The sequence below is a fragment of the Bombina bombina genome, chromosome 7 (genome assembly GCF_027579735.1).
Source record: "Bombina bombina isolate aBomBom1 chromosome 7, aBomBom1.pri, whole genome shotgun sequence".
NCBI classification, from domain to species: domain Eukaryota; kingdom Metazoa; phylum Chordata; class Amphibia; order Anura; family Bombinatoridae; genus Bombina; species Bombina bombina.
Genome location: NC_069505.1, coordinates 14,677,178 through 14,704,252, shown reverse-complemented (window position 1 = coordinate 14,704,252; position 27,075 = coordinate 14,677,178). Strand labels below are relative to the sequence as shown.

At 42.5% G+C, this 27,075-nt stretch overlaps 1 protein-coding gene across 1 annotated transcript in view; it reads left to right on the top strand.

Annotated features, from left to right (window-relative positions):
* The window catches only part of LOC128665767 (zinc finger protein 501), a 72,493-nt gene extending 51,385 nt beyond the window's left edge, over positions 1-21,108 (top strand). The window contains exon 3 of the mRNA XM_053719961.1: positions 19,782-21,108. Within this exon, the coding sequence (XP_053575936.1) occupies positions 19,782-21,040 (1,259 nt within the window). The 3' untranslated portion in view covers positions 21,041-21,108. The remainder of the gene's footprint in view (positions 1-19,781) is intronic.
* Positions 21,109-27,075: the final 5,967 nt, after the last annotated feature.

Below are 27,075 nucleotides of genomic sequence, written 5' to 3'. Positions count from 1 at the left end.
GATTGAACACTAATCTGGACTTTGGACCATTCTACACTAAATAACCCATAAATTGAACATGGACATATATTTTGATCTACCATCCCAATATGTAGGAATATATTCCAGGAATCCACATGAATCTTCATTCTAGTGGGTACACACTGGTTTCTATCTATTCCAATCAGACATGAAGGAGATGTTTTTCTATGTATCAAAAAAAAAAAAAAAAATACAAAAATGGAGTCAAGTGTACATACCAATGATAATGTTTTATCAGGGAATATGGTGCTAACTATGTCAGTCAGGAATTGCAAGCTATCAGCATGGGTGATATTTGCTAAACAGTTACATTGTTTTTAATTTTGTATATATTTAATGTGTCCCTTTATTTTAGGCTGTTATGTGTGGGGATAGTATCGATCGCGGTTAAACCACTTGTGGATCTGTAATTGAAAGGCACAGTTGTGCTTCATATGAAGTTTATCTTCATCCGCAAGTTGTCATATCGTTTGATACCTATCTTAACTCATACGCCTTATATTGGGACTAACACAGTTTGTTGGTGTTTATGTTTTTTCTTCCTGGCTGTAGGTTCCCATGACAACCGCCTGCTGATCAGCCTATACGATAGGGCTATAGTCATGCAGTTGCATGATGACAACAGTGGGAGCGGCTAAGAAAAATAACACTGTAGTGTGTTTACAAGCGGTTGCCATGGAGACACATGGCCAATTGGAAACGAATGACGTCTCACGCTCGCGTCTGAGCGCGATGACGTCAGGGGGTAGATGGAGGATCTGCAGGAGCGGGAAGATGTGAATATGAATGGGTATATAAGGTTGTATTTAAATGTATGTTAGCGATTTTCTACTTTGGGAACATGTTTGTCCTATATTGGTGGTGATAGCAGAACATTTGACAAAGATGTCATAACGACATCGAAACGTTATGGATGTAATTGCTTTTTAAATCTATGAATTAAAAGTTGTTTTTTTACTAAAGACCAGTGAGTGCCTTCTTGCAAACGAGGAATATATATATATATATATATATATATATATATATATATATATATATATATATATATATATATATATATATATATATATATATATATATATATATATATATATATACATATATATATACATACATACATACATACATACATACATACATACATACATACATACATACAGTGGGGGGGGGGGGGGGGAGTATTTAGTTAGCCACCAATTGTGCAAGTTCTCCCACTTAAGAAGATGAGAGAGGCCTGTAATTTTCATCATAGGTATACCTCAACTATGAGAGACAAAATGTGGAATCAAATCCAGACAATCACATTGTCTGATTTGGAAAGAATTTATTTGCAAATTATGGTGGAAAATAAGTATTTGGTCAATATCAAAAGTTCATCTCAATACTTTGTTATATATCCTTTGTTGGCAATGACAGAGGTCAAACGTTTTCTGTAAGTCTTCACAAGGTTGTCACACACTGTTGCTGGTATGTTGGCCCATTCCTGCATGCAGATCTCCTCTAGAGCAGTGATGTTTTGGGGCTGTCGCTGGGCAACACGGGCTTTCAACTCCCTCCAAAGGTTTTCTATGGGGTTGAGATCTGGAGACTGGCTAGGCCACTCCAGGACCTTGAAATACTTCTTATGAAGCCACTCCTTTGTTGCCCGGGCGGTGTGTTTGGGATCATTGTCATGCTGAAAGACCCAGCCACATTTCATCTTCAATGCCCTTGCTGATGAAAGGAGGGTTGCACTCAAAATCTCATGATACATGGCCCCATTCATTCTTTCATGTACATGGATCAGTCGTCCTGTTCCCTTTGCAGAGAAACAGCCCCAAAGCATGATGTTGCCACCCCCATGCTTCACAGTAGGTATGGTGTTCTCTCTCCTCCAAACATGACAAGTTGTGTTTCTACCAAACAGTTCTACTTTGGTTTCATCTGACCATATGACATTCTCCCAATCTGCTTCTGGATCATCCAAATGCTCTCTAGCATACTTCAGACGGGCCCGGACATGTACTGGCTTAAGCAGGGGGGCACGTCTGGCACTGCAGGATCTGAGTCCCTGGCAGCGTAGTGTGTTACTGATGGTAGTCTTTGTTACGTTGGTCCAGCTCTCTGCAGGTCATTCACTAGGTCACAGCTCTTTGGTCTTCACCATAGTGGAGTTTGGAGTGTGACTGTTTGAGGTTGTGGACAGGTGTCTTTTATACTGATAACAAGTTCAAACAGGTGACATTAATACAGGTAATGAGTGGAGGACAGAGGAGCCTCTTAAAGAAGAAGATACAGGTATGTGAGAGCCAGAAATCTTGCTTGTTTGTAGGTGACCAAATACTTATTTTCCACCATAATTTGCAAATACATTCTTTACAAATCAGACAATGTGATTGTCTGGATTTGTTTCCACATTTTGTCTCTCATAGTTGATGTAAACCTATGGTGAAAATTACAGGCCTCTCTCATCTTCTTAAGTGGGAGAACTTGCACAATTGGTGGCTGACCAAATACTTTTTTTCACCACTGTACATATATATATATATATATATTTATACACACATACATACATTTATACACACACACATATATATATATACCAGTACACAGATTTGAGCGTAGCGCTCTGCCTTACCCACTTCCGGTTTTCGCGGCACTATGGAGTGTTGGATGACGTCACCCGTCTGTAGTTATGGTAACACTTGCCACAACTCAGCGTTATCGTCCTAAACGCTGTAAATGCATGTAGATTAAAAGAAGGAATGTCGTGGCTCCAGAGTATCCATAAAACTAAACTTTATTGAAGCAATCCACAATAAAAACAGATATGCACTATCAGTACTTGTATAGCAGCTCCTGTAGCAGACAGTCAAATGGAGATAGCTGGGTCAGCTTGCAGCAGACATGTTTCGTGCCGCCTGGCACTTGTTCACTGCTCAGGAGCCACAACATTCCTTCTTTTAATCTATATATATATATATATATATATATATATATACATACAAACACACACATATATTTATACACACAAACACACATACTTGTACTCAAAATTATTCAACCCCCATTGCAAATTAGGTTTGTTAAAATTTACAGACTTTCAGCTGTTTGCAATGAACAAATCAAACAAAAGCAATTGGAAAAAGCTCAACACAACAAATACTTCAAGTGGTTTCCCCAAATTCAACTGAAAATGCAACTTGTAAAGAATTCTGCAGTCTCAAAATGATTCAACCCCTTCATGGCAAGCATCTTTAGTACTTAGCAGACCACCCTTTGCTGTTATGAGCTGCTGCAACTGAGATACAAAGCCAGACACCAGCTTCTGGCAGCGTTCCTGAGTAATCCTAGCCCATTCCTCATGAGCAATGGCCTCCATTTCAGTTATATTCTTGGGTTTCCTGCCACCACCTTCAAATCCCACCAGAGATTTTCTATGAAGTTCAAGTCAGGTGACTGTGATGGTATCAGGGTTTTTTCCCTGATTGGTTTGCCATGTGCTGCTGGAAGCAATTTTACTCACCTCTCTAGCTGACTGGTGCATACTGTGGAATGCTGCTTGTTTCCTGCATGCCCTCTTATGGCCAGACTGGTGTACATCATCCATGTGAGGCAGGGTTGCAGTCTCAGTATTGTGATGTCATCACTTATTATTTAAAGGGCCTCTTTCAGTATGCATTGCCATTGCGTTGTCTCAGACCTGTTTGTGAGAGTTCCTGTGTATTACCTGGCTGTCTGACGTCCCTCCTGGTTCCTGATCCCTGGCTTGTTCCTGACTCTGCTGTTCTCCTTGTTCCTGATTCCGGCTCGTCTGACTACTCGCTTTGGCTCCTGACTCGGCTCGTCTGACTACCAGCTCTGGCTTTGACTCCTGGCTTGTTGTTTGACTTGTGGACTTTTTATGTATATATATATATATATATATTGCTATGTCTCAGATCACCACAATAATTGGTCTGAACTGTTACCTTGGGCAGAGTTTGCTTGTAATAGTGCTATTAATCCGTTCTCCCAGTTATCCCCGTTAATGGTTAAATTTCCGGCTTGTCTGACTGCTCGCTTTGGCTCCTGACTCGGCTCGTCTGACTACCAGCCCTGGCTTTGACTCCTGACTTGTTGTTTGACTTGTGGACTTTTTATTTTTTGTTATTAATAAAGGTGTGATTATTTTTGCACTTCTCGTCTGTCTGATTCCTGGCACCCTGACATTACGCAAGGGCCATGAATCCTGATGGTGCTAATAATCCACCTTTACCTACCATCATTTCCAGGATGGATGAACAGGATCACTGCTTGGATCAATTTGCACTAGCCCTGCAAACCCTGCTGACTCGCACTGCACATTTGGACCAAAGTGTCCCACAAGTTATGGCTGCTCCTGTTTCCGCTGCTGCACCTAGTCCTACCAGGAGCATGTCCCATTCTGCACCTCTACCTCATAGAAACATAGATATTGACGGCAGATAAGAGCCATAGGCCCAGCAAGTCTGCCCGACCTTACCTAACAGTATAAACTTATCTAGTTCGTAGGATAGCCTTATGCTTGTCCCATGCATTTTTAAAGTCCCCCACAGTGTTTGTTGCTACTAGCTCTTGAGGAAGTTTATTCCATAAATCAATCACTCTTTCTGTAAAGAAGTGCTTCCTCAAATTACTCCTGAATCTACTACCCTTTAGCTTGAGCTCATGACCCCTTGTTCTTGAATTTTCCATTTTATGTAAAATACCCACAGCCTCAGTTTTACTAAACCCTTTAATGTACTTGAAAGTTGCTATCATATTACCTCTTTCCCTTCTCTCCTCTAAGCTATACATATTTAGGTCATTGAGCCTATCTTGGTAACTTTTATTTTTTAGACCATGTACCATTTTGGTAGCCCTCCTTTGCACAGATTCAAGTTTGTTAATATCCTTCTGAAGATATGGCCTCCAGAACTGCACACAATACTCAAGATGAGGCCTAACTAATGATCTATAAAGTGGCATAAGAACTATTTCTGCTGCAAATACCTCTACCAATACATCCAAGCATTCTGCTAGCCTTACTCGCTGCATTACTACATTGTTTACTAAGTTTTAAATCATCTGAAATAATAATTCCCAAGTCCTGTTCCTCATCTGTAACAGTCAGTAAAGTGTCATTGAGTCTGTAATTAACATTTGGATTTTTCTTCCCTAAATGCATTATTTTACACTTTGCTGTGTTAAACTTTAGATCCCAGTCGTTTGTCCAATCCTCCAATTGTTGTGTATCACTTCTCATTTTGTCTACCCCCCCTGGAACATCCACTCTGTTGCAAATTTTTGTATCATCTGCAAAGAGACATACTTTCCCCTGTAGCCCTTTGCTGATATCGCAGATAAATATGTTAAACAAAACAGGCCCCAGAACTGACCCCTGAGGAACACCACTAGTAACAGCCCCCTCTGCTGAATGAACTCCATTTACTAAGACACTTTGTTTTCTGTCCTTAAGCCAGCATTCCACCCAGTTCAAAAAAACCTCAGCGATATGGAGGCGATCCTATTCAGTGCAGAGGGTTTTTGAACCAGGTGGGCATTTACTTTGAGATGTTAGCTCTGTCAGAGGGAAACGCCTGAGGTAAGGTGGGATTTCTCATCTCGTTACTCCCTGACACAGCTCTTGCCTGGGCTAATCCCTTGTGGGAGACTAATAAACCTGTGATTTCAAATTACCCAGAATTTGTGGCCTCCTTTCAAAGTGTATTTGAAGTTCCGGCTCGCTCCTCCTCTGCTGCTAAACAACTCATGTCCATTCAGTAAGGTACAAGATCTGTTGCTCAGTATGCCATTGAGTTCCGTACGCTTGCCGCAGAGGTAGGTTGGAATAATGAAGCCCTTGTTGCCGCATTCTTTCATGGGTTCTCTGATGCGATTAAAGACGAAGTTGCTACCAGAGGATCTCGAGGCATTGGTGTCTTTTTTGATCCTAATTGACATCAGACTCAGAGAGAGGCCCTCTTTCAAGGAGGGCTTACGGAAGCCTCCCGTTCCGTTGTCTCCTACGTGTTCGTTCCCACCCATGCCTCCCTCTCCTCCCATGCCTCCTGGTCACGAGTCACCAGGTACTGCTGAGCTGATGCAGTTGGGATTCACGTGTCTCTCTGCGGCAGAGAGGGCCTTTAGGAGGAGGGAGGGGCTCTGCCTCTATTTTTGGTTTCAGAGCCACCTTTTAAAGTCTTGTCCTACACAGCCGGGAAACGCTTGCACCTAAGGTCCTGTTGGGGGCAGACTTTGGGTGGTTTATCCTCATTCCCGGAACCGCTAAAGGAGAAACCTTTGGTCACGGTTTTCCTTTCCTGGGTGGACTCCTCCATAGTCACTCAGGCTCTTGTTGACTCCGGTGCTGCGGGCTATTTCATTGACAGTGCTTTTGTACCAAAAGCACAATCCCAGTCTCGATTGGTGCAGGTCCGAAATTTTGTCATGGTCTCCACAATGTATTTCCACTTGTCTTCAGAAACCAGTTTAAGTCTTGTGCACTTCTTCGGTATCTCAATTGCCAGAGGAGTACCGAGAGTTCCTAGACGCTTTTGACAAGGTGCGTGCTGGTACATTGCCTCCTCACCGGTCTTACGATTGTGCCATAGACCTGCAACCTGGAGCCATTCCTCATCGGGGCCGGGTTTACCCTCTGTCTGTTGTGGAGAATTGTGCTATGGAGGAGTATGTTGCCGATGCTCTGTCGCGGGGGATAATCCGCAAATCCTACTCTCCTGCAGGGGCTGGCTTCTTCTTTGTGAAGAAAAAGGGTGGCGAGTTAAGACCATGCATCGATTATTGGGGTTTTAATCGTCTTACCATTAAGAATGCTTACCCTATTCCTCTCATTACGGAACTCTTTGACCGCCTCAAGGGAGCTATGGTCTTTTCTAAACTTGATTTGAGAGGAGCGTATAATCTCGTTAGGATCAAGGAGGGCCACGAATGGAAAACAGCATTTAAAACCAGGAGCGGGCATTATGAATATCTTGTAATGCCCTTTGGCCTATGTAATGCTTCTGCTGTTTTCCAGGAATTGATTAATGATGTCCTACGAGATATGTTGCAACAGTGTGTTGTGGTGTACTTGGACGACATCTTCATACACTCACCCATACTTGAGGCTCATCGTTCTGATGTTACACGGGTTCTTCAGAGACTACGCAAGAACGGCCTGTTTTGTAAACTCGAGAAATGTGAGTTCCATCAGACTCAAGTAACCTTCCTAGGTTATGTTATCTCCGTTGCAGGGTTCTCCATGGATCCTGACAAGTTGTCTGCAGTGGCCTCGCCTAGTTGGTCTTCGGTCTATTCAACGTTTTTTGGGCTTCGCCAATTACTATAGAAAGTTTTTTTTAAAACTTTTCTTCCTTGGTCAAACCTATCACATATAGAAAGGGAAGCCAAAGAGTCTAACCTAACGGTTGCTGGGTCTGGGTAAGTGACCAAGTGAACAACTAGTATTAAACCTTGAATATATTTAATCCAAATAAAAATGTATCACAAATTTCTCATGTTCACAATACATATACAGTAATTTGACAAAACATATACAGTGTGTTTTTAACAAAGTAATAAAAATGTATCATAAATTCTGGATTCACAATACATGTAGAGTGATTTAACAAAACATATACAGTATTACCAAAACCTTATACAGCTGTGGTGTAATAAAACATGGATCCATGCACTTAATATAAATAAGTTAAATAGGATTATACAAAAGGATCTCTAGATTATTTAAAATAAGATATCTTAACGGTGAGATAATAATTAATTTAAAACAATGTGGTCACAAGGGTATGATAGTCTTACATATGCGTGTTAAAGTAATAAATGGAAAAAAAATGACATGTTGAAAATGGTGACCAGTGTAAACAAGAGTAAAGGAGAAGTATGTCCAAGGTGTGGAGTAAAAGGTAGTAACCGATTTCTAGTGCCTTAGCGATAATGTGTCTGACAACAGTCATATTGTGAGTGTTATAGTCAACAACATAACAACTCACAATATGACTGTTGTTGTTTATAAAACTAAGTAGGAGTCTGCTCCCCACGTATTATTCCCAAATTCTCAATAACTCTTAACTTCTGAAAATGTAGTTGAGGATTATTATACCAGCTAAACAAATAAACAAACGGAACCCTATGAGAATGTTGGTATGGGTGTGTGCGTATGAACCAATGTATAGCGCACTGAATTGGAACCACACCTGACACTGAACATGACGTCATGTCCAATAGGGTAAGCCGAAAGTCAGCATCCAAATTTTCCCCTTCGGACATGAGTGATTGAAAAACTATCACATATTTAGCTGCTAATAAACAGCCTATTTGGAAACGGAGTACAGACATAAGAGCTGTGCAATACAAAGAAAAATTTACATTGGCTACGAATAAGTGTGGACATGACATCAGTACAGGAAAGTGGCTGGGCCTTTATTTTAACATCTAAATATAAGACCAAAAAGTGAACAACTTAATACATATTTAAATAATATTTTATTATGTATAAATAGAATATGATATCAAAATAATAACGTAATTAGACCGGAAGTACCGAAAAAGTTACTTCCGGTTTGTAGCTATACCGCTCTGTAAGTGGTTTGGTTTAAAAGGTCTTGATAAAGGCCTTTGAGAGGCAGAAACGCGTCGACCACTGGTAAGCACATTTTCATTATTGTTTTTTTTACTTTAAACGTTCTACACTATTGTTTCTTTCTTTTACAGAAAGATCAATTATTCACTTACTGGGGGAGTTCTTTTGAATATCCAATCTTCCCACAGTGGAGTCTACCACTTCACTATACTTTGAGAAATTTACTATTTTTTTATATACCCCCCGGGAAGCCTACTAGTAACTGACATCCCATTTTAGACCTTATTTATTATTGGACACATTGGTCTACATTCCACGGAGTCTACTTTTGCATCACACTAGAGTTTGCAAACACCATTTCTCTTGTTAAGTGTGTTCAGTCCACGGGTCATCCATTACTTATGGGATATATTCTCCTTCCCAACAGGAAGTTGCAAGAGGATCACCCAAGCAGAGCTGCTATATAGCTCCTCCCCTCACATGTCATATCCAGTCATTCTCTTGCAACCCTCAACAAAGAAGGAGGTCGCGAGAGGAGCTGGAGTTTTTACTTAACTATTCTTCAATCAAAAGTTTGTTATTTTAAATGGCACCGGAGTGTGCTGTTTTTCTATCTCAGGCAGTATTTGGAAGAAGAAACTGCCTGCGTTTTTTATCTATGATCTTAGCAGGCGTAACTAAGATCCACTGGCTGTTCTCGACATTCTGAGGAGTGGGGTAACTTCAGAAACTGGGAATAGCATGCGGGGTCCTCCGCAAATGAGGTATGTGCAGTGCTTTATTTTCTGGGAATGGAATTGACTAAGAAAATACTGCTGTTACCATATGATGTAAGTACAGCCTTAAATGCAGTAGTAGCAACTGGTATCAGGCTGATAAATGTATGAGCAGTCGAGTTATATTCTAGGGACTAGAATTTGACTGAGAAAATACTGTTAACGCTGAAATAATACTTAAGCCTTCTCTGCAGTGGTAGCGACTGGTAGCAGGCTTAGTGATAGCTTTGCATGACATTGAAAAATGTTGTTTTTTAATAAAACGTTTACTGGCATGTTATTCGTTTTTGTGAGGTACTTTGGTGATAAATCGCTTTGGGCATGATTTTTTTCCACATGGCTAACATATTTTTCTGCATGGAAACCGTTATATCAGGGCTCCCACTGTTGTGATTGGAGTGGGAGGGCCCTTGTTTTAGCGCCTTGTTGCGCAGTTAAAATTATTGCACAGTCTTTCTGCTTCTTCCTCCTTGATCCAGGACGTCTCTAGAGAGCTCAGGGGTCTGCAAATTTCATTTGTGAGGGAGGTAATCAGTCACAGCAGATCTGTGACAGTGTGCTGACTGTGATTAAAAGCGTTAAAATTTTAATTGATATCTGTTTTATCCGTTTTGGGTATTGAGGGGTTAATCATCCTTTTGCTAATGGGTGCAATCCTCTGCTAATAATACACTTCTTGTTAAGAATTGTTTAATTATATCTGTATTTTTGAAGCGCTGCAGCGTTTTTTATATTGCTTGTAAACTTATTGAAAGTGATTTCCAAGCTTGTTAGTTTCATTGCTAAGTCTGTTTTAAACATGTCTGATTCAGAGGAAACTGTTTGTTCATCATGTTCAAAAGCCAATGTGGAGCCCAATAGAACGATGTGTACCAATTGTATTGATATTGCTTTGAATAAAAGTCAATCTGTACCGATAAAGAAGCTATAACCAGACAACGAGGGGGAAGTTATGCCGCCTAACTCTCCTCACGTGTCAGTACCTGCGTCTCCCGCTCGGGAGATGCGTAGGATTGAGACACCTAGTACATATAGGCCCTTACAAATCACTTTACATGATATGGCTAATGTTATGAAAGAAGTATTATATAATATGCCCGAATTAAGGGGCAAACGCGATAGCTCTGGGTTAAGGACAGAGCGCGCTGATGACACGAGAGCCATGTCTGATACTGCGTCACAATTTGCAGAACATGAGGACGGTGAGCTTCATTCTGTCGGTGACGGTTCTGATCCGGGGAGACCGGATTCAGAAATTTCAAATTTTAAATTTAAGCTTGAGAACCTCCGTGTGTTACTAGGGGAGGTATTAGCGGCTCTGAATGATTGCGACACGGTGGCAATTCCAGAGAAATTGTGTAGGTTGGATAGATACTATGCGGTACCGGTGTGTACTGACGTTTTTCCTATACCAAAAAGACTTACAGAAATTATAAGTAAGGAGTGGGATAGACCCGTGTGCCTTTTTTCCCCTCCCCCGATATTTAGAAAAATGTTCCCTATAGACGCCACCACACGAGACTTATGGCAGACGGTCCCTAAGGTGGAGGGAGCAGTTTCTACGTTAGTCAAGCGTACCACTATCCCGGTGGAGGATAGCTGTGCTTTCTCAGATCCAATGGATAAAAAATTAGAGGGTTATCTTAAGAAAATGTTTGTTCAACAGGGTTTTATATTGCAGCCTCTTGCATGCATTGCGCCTGTCACGGCTGCAGCGGCATTCTGGTTTGAGTCTCTGGAAGGGGTGATTCGCACAGAGCCGTTGGATGAGGCCTTGAGCAAAGTTAGAACCCTTAAGCAAGCTAATGCGTTTGTTTCAGATGCCGTAGTTCATCTAACCAAACTTACGGCTAAAAATTCCGGATTCGCCATACAGGCGCGCAGAGCGCTCTGGCTTAAATCCTGGTCAGCGGATGTAACTTCCAAGTCTAAACTACTTAACATTCCTTTCAAAGGGCAGACCTTATTCGGGCCCGGCTTGAAGGAAATTATTGCTGACATTACGGGAGGTAAGGGCCACGCCCTTCCTCAGGACAGGGCCAAACCAAAGGCCAAACAGTTTAATTTTCGTGCCTTTCGTAACTTCAAGGCAGGAGCAGCATCAACTTCCTCCGCTCCAAAACAGGAAGGAACTACTGCTTGTTACAGACAAGGTTGGAAAGGCAACCAGTCATGGAACAAGGGCAAGCAGGCCAGAAAGCCTACTCCCGCCCCTAAGACAGCATGAAGTCAGGGCCCCCTATCCAGAGATGGATTTAGTGGGGGGCAGACTTTCTCTCTTTGCCCAGGCTTGGGCAAGAGATGTGCAGGATCCCTGGACGTTAAAGATTATATCTCAGGGATACCTTCTGGATTTCAAAACCTCTCCTCCACAAGGGAGGTTCCATCTTTCGAGGTTATCGACAAACCTAGTAAAGAGAGAGGCATTTCTACAATGTGTACAAGACCTCTTAATCATGGGGGTGATCCACTCAGTTCCGCGATCGGAACAGGGACAAGGATTTTACTCAAATCTATTTGTGGTTCCCAAAAAAGAGGGAACCTTCAGACCAATCTTGGACTTAAAGATCTTAAACAAATTCCTAAGGGTACCATCGTTCAAGATGGAAACCATTCGAACCATCCTACCCATGATCCAAGAGGGTCAATATATGACCACGGTGGACTTAAAGGATGCTTACCTTCATATACCGATTCACAAAGATCATTATCGGTACCTGAGGTTTGCCTTTCTAGACAGGCATTACCAGTTTGTGGCTCTTCCCTTCGGGTTAGCCACGGCCCCGAGAATTTTTACGAAGGTTCTGGGCTCACTTCTGGCGGTACTAAGACCACGAGGCATAGCGGTGGCTCCGTACCTAGACGACATTCTGATACAAGCGTCAAGTTTTCAGAATGCAAAGTCTCATACAGAGATAGTTCTAGCATTTCTGAGGTCGCATGGGTGGAAAGTGAACGTGGAAAAGAGTTCTCTGTTACCACTCACAAGGGTTCCTTTTCTAGGGACTCTTATAGATTCTGTAGAGATGAAGATTTACCTGACTGAGTCCAGGTTATCAAAGATTCTCAATGCTTGCCGTGTCCTTCATTCCGTTCCAAGCCCATCAGTAGCTCAGTGCATGGAGGTAATCGGCTTAATGGTCGCGGCAATGGACATAGTGCCATTTGCGCGCCTGCATCTCAGACCGCTGCAACTATGCATGCTCAGTCAATGGAACGGGGATTACTCAGATCTGTCCCCTTTGCTAAATCTGGACCAGGAGACCAGAGATTCGCTTCTCTGGTGGTTGTCACCGGTTCATCTGTCCAAAGGAATGACCTTTCGCAGGCCAGATTGGACGATTGTAACAACGGATGCCAGCCTTCTAGGCTGGGGAGCAGTCTGGAATTCCCTGAAGGCTCAGGGATCGTGGACTCAGGAGGAGAAACTCCTCCCAATAAACATTCTAGAATTAAGAGCAATATTCAATGCTCTTCTAGCTTGGCCTCAGCAAAGCTGAGGTTCATCAGGTTTCAGTCGGACAATATCACGACTGTGGATTACGTCAATCATCAAGGGGGAACCAGGAGTTCCCTAGCGATGTTGGAAGGCTCGAAGATAATTCGCTGGGCAGAGTCTCACTCTTGCCACCTGTCAGCGATTCACATCCCAGGCGTAGAGAACTGGGAGGCGGATTTCCTAATTCGCCAGACTTTTCATCCGTGAGAGTGGGAACTTCACCCGGAGGTATTTGCTCAACTGATTCGTCATTGGGGCAAACCGGATCTGGATCTCATGGCATCTCGCCAGAACGCAAAGCTTCCTTGTTACGGATCCAGGTCCAGGGACCCGGGAGCGGTGCTGGTAGATGCATTAGCAGCCCCTTGGGTTTTCAACATAGCTTATGTGTTTCCACCATTTCCGTTGAAATCAAAACAGGATCAAACAGGAGAGGGCATCGGTAATTCTGATAGCGCCTGCGTGGCCACGCAGGACCTGGTATGCAGACCTAGTGGACATGTCGTCCTGTCCACCATGGTCTCTTCCTCTGAAGCAGGACCTTCTAATTCAGGGTTCTTTCAACCATCCAAACCTAATTTCTCTGAGGCTTACTGCCTGGAAATTGAACGCTTGATTCTATCAAAGCGTGGGTTTTCGGATTCGGTTATTGATACATTAATACAGGCTCGGAAACCTGTGACAAGAAAAATTTACCATAAGATATGGCGTAGTAAATATTTATATTGGTGCGAATCCAAGAGTTACTCATGGAGTAAGGTTGGGATTCCTATGATATTAGCTTTTCTACAAGAGGGTTTAGAAAAGGGTTTATCCGCTAGTTCGCTAAAGGGACAGATTTCAGCTCTGTCTATTCTTTTACACAAACGTCTGGCAGAGCATCCAGACGTCCAGGCCTTTTGTCAGGCTTTGGCTAGAATTAAGCCTGTGTTTAAAGCTGTTGCTCCTCCGTGGAGCTTAAACTTGGTTCTTAAAGTTCTTCAGGGTGTTCCATTTGAACCCCTTCATTCCATTGATATTAAGCTTTTATCTTGGAAAGTTTTGTTTTTGATGGCTATTTCCTCGGCTCGAAGATTCTCTGAGTTATCTGCCTTACATTGTGATTCTCCTTATCTGATCTTTCATTCAGACAAGGTAGTTCTGCGTACTAAACCTGGGTTTTTACCTAAGGTTGTTTCTAACAGGAATATCAATCAAGAGATTGTTGTTCCATCATTATGTCCTAATCCTTCTTCAAAGAAGGAACGTCTTTTGCATAATCTAGACGTGGTCCGTGCTCTGAAGTTCTACTTACAGGCAACTAAAGATTTTAGACAAACTTCTTCTCTGTTTGTCGTTTACTCTGGACAGAGGAGAGGTCAAAAGGCTTCGGCTACCTCTCTCTCTTTTTGGCTTCGTAGCATAATACGTTTAGCCTATGAGACTGCTGGACAGCAGCCTCCTGAAAGAATTACAGCTCATTCCACCAGAGCAGTGGCTTCCACCTGGGCTTTTAAGAATGAGACCTCTGTTGAACAGATTTGCAAGGCTGCAACTTGGTCTTCACTTCATACTTTTTCCAAATTTTACAAATTTGACACTTTCGCTTCTTCGGAGGCTGGTTTTGGGAGAAAGGTTCTACAGGCAGTGGTTCCTTCTGTTTAATGTTCCTGCCTTGTCCCTCCCATCATCCGTGTACTTAGCTTTGGTATTGGTATCCCATAAGTAATGGATGACCCGTGGACTGAACACACTTAACAAGAGAAAACATAATTTATGCTTACCTGATAAATTTATTTCTCTTGTAGTGTGTTCAGTCCACGGCCCTCCCTGTCTTTTTCAGGCAGGTTCTAAATTTTAAAATTATAACTCCAGTCACCACTGCACCCTATAGTTTCTCCTTTCTCGTCTTGTTTCGGTCGAATGACTGGATATGACATGTGAGGGGAGGAGCTATATAGCAGCTCTGCTTGGGTGATCCTCTTGCAACTTCCTGTTAGGAAGGAGAATATATCCCATAAGTAATGGATGACCCGTGGACTGAACACACTACAAGAGAAATAAATTTATCAGGTAAGCATAAATTATGTTTTTTGAACACTGACTGTTACGTTCACCGCAATTATCTTTTTTCCACATTGGACACTTTTTTTTGCCATTTTCCACATTGAAGCTGTTTTTTCTGGTCATAGATTATTTTTATTGTTTTTGTTCCAATATTATTCTTGATTTTTTTTATCACGATTTTTTACCACTGTTCAAAGACACTTTGCTTTGTTTTAATACTGCGATTGAGCTTACGGTCACTCCATATTTTGTGACCAGGCCCTGGTGTGTATTACAAACATTGTTTAGCCGCAAGACAATATACATTTAGCTGTAATTTACACACATTAGATATCATGTTTTAGCACTAAGGTCTAGTTTATCCAGTTCTTTTGTTGAGTCATAATCGGACACATTGCTAAGGCACTAGAAATCGGTTACTACCTTTTACTCCACACCTTGGACATACTTCTCCTTTACTCTTGTTTACACTGGTCACTATTTTCAACAAAAGCCATTTTCTTTCCATTTATTACTTTAACACGCGTATGTAAGAATATCATACCCTTGTGACCACATTGTTTTAAATTAATTATTTATTATCTAGTGGAATGTCTTTACACCGTTAAGATATCTCATTTTAAATCATCCAGAGACCTCCTTTTGTATAATCCTATTTTATTTATTTATATTAAGTGCATGGATCCATGTTTTTATTACACCACAGCTGTATAAGGTTTTGGTAATACTGTGTATATGTTTTGTTAAATCACTGTACATGTATTGTGAATCCAGAATTTGATATATTTTTATTAGTTTGTTAAAAACACACTGTATATGTTTTGTCAAATTACTGTATATGTATTGTGAACCTGAGAAATTTGTGATACATTTGTTTTTGGATTGAATACATTCAAGGTTTAATACTAGTTGTTCACTTGGTCACTTACCCAGACCCAGCCACCGTTAGGTTAGGCGCTTTGGCTACCCTTTCTACATTAGACTATTACCGTTTGACAGTTAGGTGTCAACCATCCAAATTTAAAGGGTCCAATATCAGCAGACGCTAGGTGTACACTTCATATTTCTCAAACCTCCATTGGTCACCTACTGCCATTAAGGCCTTTGATAGTCTTAAAGACTGCCTTTGCTGCCGCTCCAGTTCTGGCTCATCCTAACCCTTTCCTGTCTTTCGTTCTTGAGATTGATGCGTCTGAGACTGGAGTAGGTGCCCTCTTGTCCCAACGTCCTACGCCTGACGGTTCCTTGCATCCGTGCGTTTTCTTCTCTACGAAATTGTCTCATTGACCACAAGAATTTAACTTATCTATCCAAAGCAAAATGTTTGTTGCCCGACAGGCCAGATGGGCACTATTTTTGTCTCGGTTAATTATGTGATCTCCTACCTGCCTGGTAATAAGAATGTTAGGGCTGATGCCCTCTCTTGACAATTTTCGCCTCTGTCCAAGGAGGAGTCTGTACCTACTCCAGTTATACTTCCTGACCATATTTTGGCTACCATACGTACTAATTTGACTTTTCCCTTGGGGGAGGAGATCCTGGCTGCACAAACCAATGCACCTCCTGAGAAACCTAGTGGTAAGTGCTTTGTTTCTGAGAATCTTCAAACTAAACTTTTGCACACTTACCACTATCCTAAAGCCGCAGGTCACCCGGGCAAGAACCAAATGATTTGGTCTGTCACTCGACCATTCTGGTGGCCAGGTCTTCGTTCTGATGTTGCTGCGTATGCTGCCTCCTGCTCAGTTTGTGCACAGAATAAGACTCCTCAACGTCTTCCTGTGGGTCTTCTTCAACCTATTGCTAATGGTGAGCGTCCTTGGACACATCTTTCCATGGACTTCATTGTCGAGCTCCCTGTTTCCAGTGGCAATACTGTTATTTTTATGGTGGTTGACCGTTTTTCTAAAATGTCACATTGCATTCCCTTGAAGACGCTACCTACCGCTCAGGTGCTTGCTTCAATTTTTGCCCGGGAGGTCTTCCGTTTACATGGGTTACCCAAGGAGAGAGTCTCGGACCAGGGGATCCAGTTTGTCTCCAGATTTTGGCGATCCTTTTGTGCTCAAATGGGGATCTAGCTTTCCTTCTCCTCTGCATATTTCCCTCAATCCAATGGGGCTCCCGAACAGCCTAATTAAGCTCTGGAACAGTTCCTCCATTGCTATGTCTCAGATCACCACAATAATTGGTCTGAACTGTTACCTTGGGCAGAGTTTGCTTGTAATAGTGCTATTAATCCGTCCTCCCAGTTATCCCCGTTAATGGTGAATTTCAACGATCCTCGTTGCCCGATTCATTCATGTCTCAAGGTATTCCGGCTATTCAAGGTATTCCGGTTCCTGATCCCTGGCTTGTTCCTGACTCTGTTGTTCTCCTTGTTCCTGATTCCGGCTTGTCTGACTGCTCGCTTTGGCTCCTGACTCGACTCGTCTGACTACCAGCCCTGGCTTTGACTCCTGACTTGTTGTTTGACTTGTGGACTTTTTATTTTTTGTTATTAATAAAGGTGTGATTATTTTTGCACTTCTCGTCTCTGTCTGATTCCTGGCACCCTGGCAGATGGTCACTGTATAATCTTCCAGGACTTCTTCTGAAACCAAGCGTTGGTGGAATTTGAGGTATGCTTGGGATCATTGTCCTGTTGGAAAATCCAATGACGCCCAAGCTTCAACTTCCTCACAGATGGCATGACTTTTTCTCCTAGGATTTCCTGATACTTCATTGAATCCATCTTGCCTTCCACAAGCTGCAGGTTTCCAGTGGTAGAGGATGCAAAGCAGCCCTAGAGTATCACAGAGCCACCCCCATGCTTAACTGTCTTTTTAACGTATGCTTCATTCTTCCTACAGACACACTGCTGATCCATCAGGTCGAAAAGTTCCAGTTTGGTTTCATAGCTCCACAGAACAGAATCCCAAAATTTCTGTGGCTTATTTATACAATTTTGAGCAAATTGAAGCCGACATTTCTTGTGCTTTTGCGTCAGTAGTGGTGTACGTCTTGTAGTTCTGGCATGGAAACCTTCTGCGTTTAGTATGCGCCTTACTGTGCCACCAAGTCTTGCTGCAGGTCTTTTGCAGTCGAGGGTTTTTCTCAACCTGCCTTCTCAGAAATCTGGTTGCAACCGTTGATAACTTCCTTTTTCTACCTTTTTATGCCTCACATGCACGTGCAGAGAAAAATGCTAACACTAAACCAGTGATAACTTTTACTAGAAGCATTTTTGCCAATACCTGTATATTGCAAATATGTTTCTATTCAAAGATGTAATTCATCAATGTGCATTTAAATTTTGACTGGAATGTCCCTTTTAACTTTGAACTTGCAAACTATGCTTCCAATGGTGTCTCTAGGAACAGTCAGTGCCTTCACTATCTTTTTGTATCCTGTTCCTGGTTTGGACCATTCTTTTGACTTCGCCATATTTCTAACATGCAGTCAAATGTGACACTCAAGAAACCCCTAGCCATTTCAGGTATTTCATGTGTTATCGCTCCTGGTCAGAGGCGTGACTAGAAACCACAGGGCCCTGGTGCAAGAATCTAAGAAGGGTGCCCCCTCCCCCCACACACAAAAAAGGTGAATTTGATACTTATCTTTTTTTTTTAACATTTAACAAAGAAAAAAAATGTAAATCAGATTACATGTCTGCAAAAGGAGGTACCCTGTGCCCACAGTCTGTGAGATGGTCTGACCCCCTATTACTGTATATAGTGACACTGTTTAACCCACCGGTACTGTATATAGTGAGTCAGTGACACAGTCTGTAATCTGTCGGTGAGATGGTTGACCTGACCCTACCCGCCCCAGTACTTTATAAAGTGACCACAGTAGTCTGTGACATGGTCCAGCCCCCCCGTACTGTATAGACTGACACTGTTTACTCCCCACCATGCTGTAGTAACAAGGTCTGTAATTTGCTAGTTCCACAAACCTACACACACACACATACATGCATAAATACACACAGTCACACACACACACACACACACTGTACATGCATAAATACACAGTCACATATATAAATACACACACACACATACATACACATACATGCATAAATACACAGTCACATACACACATAACCACACACACATATACATACACATATACATGCATAGATACACACACACACACATGCATAAATACACACACAGTCACATACATACATAGATACACACACACAAACACCAATGGGTAAAACAGAAACACTAACCCCTGTAGTCAGAGACACTAGTGAAGCATCACACTCACATGATATCAGTGCAGGCATTGGCAGGTCAATGTTTTTTGTTGAAATATTTTTTTTTTTTTTTAAGCTGGACCCCCACCCTTGGGGGCCCGGTCGCATTTGTGACCTCTGCACCCCCTGTAGTTCCGCCCCTGTTGGATTTTATTCAGGGGGTTGAATCATTTTGAGACTGCAGAATTCATTTAAAGTTGCATTTTCAATTGAATTTGGGGGAACAACTTGAATCATTCATTGTGTTGAGCTATTTCAATTACTTTTGTTTGATCTGGTCATTGCAAACAGCTGAAACTCTGTAAATGTTGACAACTTGACAATAAACCTGATTTGCAATGGGGGTTGAATAATTTTGATTTTATATATATATATATATATATATATATATATATATATATATATATATGTGTGTGTGTGTGTGTATATATGTATGTATGTGTGTGTGTGTATATATATATATATATATATATATATATATATATATATATATATATATATATATATATATATATATATATATATATATATATATAATTTGTGAGTACCGTGTTCATTTGACCAGATTTTGGCAGAAAAGTGTTTATAACAATTTACTTTTCCATCTAACAGATAGCTCCATGCCACTTAAGAAACCTGGTTATAAGACTGATGAAAGCCTTGGAAATACAAGTAATCAGGAAGACAATATATCCAAATCGAACACGAGAAATGAACCTCTAGAGGATTCTGCCACAATGTGCAAAGTAACAAGTAATATTAAAGAAGAGAATGTGTCAGAATCCCAAGATATTGCAGATACGGAAATTGTGACTATTCAGATTACAGAAAACACAGAATTCCACTTGAATACTCTGTCAAAATCGTTTTATTGCCAGGAGTGCAATAAAAGCTTTCATCACAAATCAGTTTATCTCTCTCACCAAAGAACACACACCACAGAAGCCACTTTTAATTGTAAAAAATGTGCTAAAACCTTTAATAGTCACGCTGACCTCGTCGAACATAAGTTGATGCACAGAAAAGAAAAGATGTTCGCTTGTACTGATTGTGGGAAACTCTTCCATGATAAAGTGAAACTAATCACGCACCAACGGATACATACAGGAGAGAAGCCGTTTATTTGTTCGGAGTGTGGGAAATGCTTTACAGATAATAAAAACCTTGTCAAGCATCAGAGAATTCACACTGAAAAGCTTTTTGTGTGTTCAGAGTGCCGGATATGTTTTAGCCATAGCGCAGATCTGGAGAAACATAAACTAACTCACTCCAGCTCTAAGCCGTATATATGTTCTGAATGCGGCAAACGTTTTACACGTGACTCGAATCTTGTTAAGCATCTGAGAACCCATAGAGGAGAAAAACCATATTCGTGTTCAGTATGCGAAAAATGTTTTACCGATAACGCTAACTTGATCAAACATCAGAGAATTCATACGGGAGAAAAACCTTTCATATGTTCTGAATGCGGCAAATGTTTTACTCGTAATTCTAATCTTGGGAGACATGTAAGGATTCATACTGGAGTAACGCCATTTGTGTGTTCCGAGTGTGGCAAATGTTTTAATCAAAACGCAAATCTCATTATACATCGAAGGATTCACACCGGAGAAAAACCATTTACGTGTACAGAGTGCGGGAAATCTTTTAACCAGAACTCGAATCTTATAAAACACCAGAGAAGTCATCGAGGTGAAAAACCCTTTAAATGCACTGAGTGTGAGAAACGATTTACCACTAACACGTGTCTTCTTAAACATCTGAGAAAACATACTGGAGAGAGACCCTTTTCATGTCCTGACTGTAAAAAATGTTTTATTGATAAAAGAAGTCTTATTAAGCACGAGAAACGTCATACAAATATAAATTAATTTTGCCTGTAAAGTGTATTATTTGTTTTGTGTTTTCTAAATAATATATAAATGTATATAAGAAATGAGACACCTTTTTTTCCTTTCATTTGACTTAAACTGTAGTTATATTTTTCAAGTCTTGGCACCTGTTTCAGCCACCTGGCGCACACGTACCTTAGCACCACAACTGTTTTTTAACTGTTCTTTACTCTGTAGTGAAACTTTTTTTGGTTCCAAAGATGTCACATTTCTACCTGGCTTTAAGGTTTTGTCTGATCAGTCTACAATTGACGTCTTGTGACTGGCGGCCACAGAGCCATGGGTGTTATCTGATGTGACTGTGGTTTAGAGAGGGGGCGGCAGGGTCAGGAGTCTGATCTGAAGTCTAATGTGGGTATGTGACTGAGAGGCTTCAGGGTAGGGGTTTGTTCTGAGCTCTGATGTGAGTATATGGCTGACAGGGGCTGCAGGGCCAGGGGTCTGATGTGAGTATGTGACTAAAAGAAGGGCCAGAAGTCTGATTTAAAGGCTGATATGGCTGACAGAGGGGCTGCAGTGCCAGGGGTCGGATCTTAGGTATGTGACAGACGGTCTGCTGGGTCAGTGGTCTTATCTGAGGTTGGATGTGGGTAAGCGACAGAGGGGCTTCAGGGCAGGGGTCTGATCTTAAGTCGTATGTGACTGACAGGTATGCAGGGTCTGATCTGAGGTCTGATGTTGGTATGTAACTGAAAGAAGGGCTGCAGGGCCAGGGGTCTGATCTGATATGGGTATGTGACTAAAAGGGGCTGCAGGGCCAGGGGTGTGATCTGAGGTCTGATGTGTGTATGTGACTAATGGGTTGCAGGGGCAGGGGTCTGATGTGAGGTCTTCTGTGGGTATGTGACAGAGGGGGCTGCAGGATGCATGTTTTTTATATAATGTTCAAGACATCTTAAACATAGCACTCATATAAGAAATTCCGTTTTAAGTTTTGTAAATCTCATCTTCCCCGAGTCCCCTGCTCCAGGGAAAGCTCTACTTTCAGTGGGAAAAAACTAAAATTATTTTTTTTTCTATGTATTAATATGCTACACAACAATCTAATATGTGCGTGTGTGCGCGCGCAGCAAATGAATAAAAAAATTCAACTTTTTTTTAAAATATCTAACATTGAGTGGACCAGTAACTTTTAAACCTTTACTAGTAAACTATAGTGATATTTTTCCACGTGTGTATGTATATATTTATATATTATTATTTATTTATAAAGCGCCAACAGATGCCGCAGCGCTGTCCATGGGTACATAGATAAAAGTACAACGGAGAAACAATACAATATAATACAGGGAAATTGAGGGCCCTATTCCTGTGGGAACTTACAGTTTAGATGGGTAGGATGATGGGAAACTGGAGGTGGAGACTGCAAAGGTGAGAATGATGTTAGTGAGGAGTTAGATGAGGGCAACGGTTAGGTAAATGAAGTTAATTTGTTACTGAGTCGGGTGATAAGGAGGACAGGTAAGGGAAAAGTCTAACAGTTTGAGGAAGTGCGTTCCAGAGGGTTGGTGCCGCACGAGAGAAGTTCTGTAGTTTAGCATGGGAGGAGGTGATTGTAGAGGATGCAAGAAGCAGGTCATTGTTGTATCTTAGGGGGGCGGGCTAGAGTATATTTGTTGATGAGTGAGGACAGGTAGGGTGGGGCAGCATTGGTGAGGGCTTTGTATGTCAAGGTGAGAATTTTTCTCTGCTGTGAATGGGGTGCGTGTGAAGGGACTCACAGAGAGGTGCAGCAGATACAGAGCGTTGGGAGAGGTGGATTAGCCTGGCAGATGCATTTAGGATAAATTGAAGGTTGGAGAGAGGGAGGCCAGTTAGTAGGTTATTACAGTAAAGTTGGGAAATTACCAGGGAATGGATTAGCTGTTTAGTAGTTTCAGTGCTCAGAAACTGACGAATTTTGGAGATATTGGTGGTTGCGGCGGGATGAAGAGAGCAATTGGATGTGGGAAAAGGACAGATTTGAGTCAGGTGTGACTATAATGCAGAGGACCTGGGGTGATGGGGAGAAAGTGGTGCGCGCCAACAGTGATAGAAAAATTAGAAACTGGAGTAGAGTTAGGGGGGGGGGATTAGAAGTAGTTCGGTCTTGGAAATGTTTATTTTTAGGTGGTGAGAGGTCATCTAGGAGGAAATGCCAGATTAGCCGTCGCTGATGTGAGAATTTACAGAAGGAGAGAGAGTGCAGGGGTGGAAAGGTAGATCTGGGTATCATAAGCATAGAGGTGATAATTGAATCCATAGTAAATAGAGAAGAGTAGAGGACCCAGAACAGAGCCTTGAGGTACTCCGACAGAGGCAATAGAGAGTCACCAGCAAAAGAGACGGAGAAGGATATGTAAGAGAGATAAGAGTGAATCCATGAGAGGGCAGTGTCACAGCCCCCAAGAGAGTTGAGAGTCCGTAGGTGGAGGGAATGGTCAACAGTGTCAAAGGCAGCAAAGAGGTCAAGTAAGATGAGGATAGAGTAGTAGCCTTTGTTTTTAGCAGAAAGGAGATCATTAGTAACCTTGGTGAGGGCAGTCTCAGTTGAGTTTTGGGTATGGAAGCTAGGAAGTGGGTTAGGCGATCGAAAACTAGTTTTTCAAGTTTTTAAGCTAGTGGGAGCAGTGATATGGGCGGTAGTTTTCAGGAGAGTTTAGGTCAAGGGAGTGCTTTTTGAGGATTGGGGTGACCTTATTTGAAGGAGGCAGGGAATGAACGGGTAGAAAGGGATAGGTTGAATATGTGAGTAAGAGCTGGAGTGAGGGTGGAAGACAGAGAAGGTATTAGATGTGAAGGAATAGGGTCAAGTGGGCAGGTAGTGAGGTGTGAGGAAGACTATAAGGAACCCACTTCACTCTCAGTGGCTGGGAGGAGGGTGCAGAGAATGGCAGAGGGGTTGACTGGGGGTGAAGTTGGGATCTTGCTTTGGATGGTAAGTGTTTTGTTGAAAATGTAGTCAGCCAGGTCTTGAGCACTGAATGCAGATGAAGGGGGTGGTGCAGGTGGGTAGAGGAGAGAGTTGAAAATGGAGAAGAGTCTTTTAGGGTTTGAAGAGTGAGTGGATATAAGAGAAGAGAAGTAGGTTTGCTTAGCTAAGTGAAGGGCAGAGGTGTAAGAGTAAAAAATGAACTTATAGTGCATGAAATCAGGTTCAGAGCGGGATTTCCTCCAGTCTCATTCAGCAGTGCGGGAGCATTTTTGTAGGGGCATGTTTGCTGAGAGTGACAGGGCTGGAGCTGATGACATGGGGCTTTGCGTAGTTGGGGAGGAGCAAGAGTGTCAAGTGCAGAGGAGAGAGTATTGTTATAGTGGGTTATAGCAAGGTCAGGGCAGGATAGTGTGGAGGAGGTGTATTAGAATAAGGTTGGAAAATTTGGGCGGGTCCACAGTGTGCAGATTTCTAAAGGTGTGTGGGCAAAGGGGAGAAGTAGGTTTAGGCTGTATATTAAGATTTTTAAGGGAAGCAGATGGTGGTCTGAGATGGGAAATGGGCGACAGGCAACATCAGAGAGAGAGCAGAAATAGGAGAATACCAGATCAATAGAGTGTCCATCATGGTGGGTAGGGAATAGGGTGGATTGTGGGAGCTGAAGGAGTGAGTGAGAGAAGTTTAGAGGCAGTGGAGGCAGATGGGTTATTAATGGGAATGTTTAAGTCCCCCAGAATTAGAGTAGGTGTATTTGAGGAGAGAAAGTAAGGAAGCCAGGCAGAAAAGTTGTCAAGGAATTATGAGGTTGGTCCAGGGGGGGGTGATAGATAACTGCCACTGTGAGAGAGAGGGGGAGAACATGCAAATGCAGTGGAATTCAAAGGAGAGAGATGGGAATGGAGATAAATACTGATAGGAGCAGAAGGGGGGAGAGTAAGATCCCAACACCGCCACCATGTTTCTCATCTGTTTAGGTGTGCGGCTAAAGTGGTGACCACCATGTGTGAATGCAGCAATGGAAGCATTGTCAGAGGTTGAAAGTGTTAGAAACAAACAGGTCCTGAACAGTTGTAAGTTTGTTACAGACAGAGCGAGCATTCCAGAGATCACAAGAAAAGAGAGGGGATAAGCGCTGTGCGTTAATAGAGATGAGATTATTAGGATTGCGTGACCTAGAGTTTGTATTGTGGAAGACTGAGCGAGAGTGTAAAAGTGTGGTGATTGCTGCAGGGCCAGGGTTAGGAGAGACGTCACCAGCAGCAAGCAGTAGTAGGAGTGTGAGTGACAGAAGGTGAGAGTGAGACTTGTAGTAGTGCTTATAATTCGATACAGGAGAGACATCACCAGCAGCAAGCAGTAGTAGCAGTGTGAGTGACAGAAGGTGAGAGTGAGACTTGTAGGAGCGGTTGTGATTAGACACAGAGACGTCACCTGCAGCAAGCAGTAGTAGCAGTGTGAGTGACAGAAGGTGAGAGTGAGACTTGTAGTAGTGCTTATAATTCGATACAGGAGAGACATCACCAGCAGCAAGCAGTAGTAGCAGTGTGAGTGACAGAAGGTGAGAGTGAGACTTGTAGGAGCGGGTATGATTAGACACAGGAGAGACGTCACCAGCAGTAGTAGCAGTGAGAGTGACAGAAGGTGAGATTGAGACTTGTAGGAGCGGTTATAATTAGATACAGGAGAGACGACACCAGCAGCAAGCAGTAGTAGGAGTGTGAGTGACAGGAGGTGAGAGTGAGACTTGTAGGAGCGGGTATGATTAGACACAGGAGAGACGTCACCAGCAGTAGTAGCAGTGTGAGTGACAGTTGGTGAGAGTGAGACTTGTAGGAGCGGGTGTGATTAGACACAGGAAAGACGTCACCAGCAACAAGCAGTAGTAGCAATGTGAGTGACAGAAGGTGAGAGTGAGACTTGTAGGAATGTGTATGATTAGACACAGGAGAGACGTCACCAGCAGCAAGCAGTAGTAGCAGTGTGAGTGAGACTTGTAGGAGCGCATATGATTGGACACAGGAGAGACGTCACCAGCAGCAAGCAGTAGTAGCAGTGTGAGTGACAGAAGGTGACTTGTAGGAGCGCGTATGAGTAGACACAGGAGAGACGTCACCAGCACCAAGCAGTAGTAGCAGTGTGAGTGACAGAAGGTGACTTGTAGGAGCGCTTTTGAGTAGACACAGGAGAGACGTCACCAGCAGCAAGCAATAGTAGCAGTGTGAGTGACAGAAGGTGAGAGTGAGACTTGTAGGAGTGCGTATGATTAGACACAGGAAAGACGTCACCAGCAGCAAGCAGTAGCAGCAGTGCGAGTGACAGAAGGTGAGAGTGAGATTTGTATGAGCGGTTGTGATTAGACACAGGAGAGACGTCACCAGCAGAAAGTAGGAGTGTGAGTGACAGAAGGTGATAGTGAGACTTGTAGATGCGCGTATGACTAGACACAGGAGAGACGTCACCAGCAGCAAGCAGTAGTAGCAGTGTGAGTGACAGAAGGTGAGAGGGAGACTTGTAGGAGTGGTTGTGATTAGACACAGGAGAGACATCACCAACAGCAAGCAGTATAAGCAGTGAGAGTGACAGAAGGTGAGAGGGAGATTTTTTGGAGCGCATATGATTAGACACAGGAGAGATGTCACCAGCAGCAAGCAGTAGTGGGAGTGTGAGTGACAGGAGGTGATAAAAATTTTTTTGCAGTAGTAGCAGTGAGAGTGACAGAAGGTGAGAGTGAGACTTGTAGGAGCAGGTGTGATTAGACACAGGAAAGACGTCACCAGCAGCAAGCAGTAGTAGCAGTGTGAGTGACAGGAGGTGAGAGTGAGACTTGTAGGAGCGTGTATGATTAGACACAGGAAAGACGTCACCAGCAGCAAGCAGTAGTAGCAGTGTGAGTGACAGAAGGTGAGAGTGAGACTTGTAGGAGCGTGTATGATTAGACACAGGAAAGACGTCACCAGCAGCAAGCAGTAGTAGCAGTGTGAGTGACAGAAGGTGAGAGTGAGACTTGTGGGAGCGGGTATGATTAGACACAGGAGACACGTCACCAGCAGTAGTAGCAGTGTGAGTGAGACTTGTTGGTGCGGGTGTGATTAGACACAGG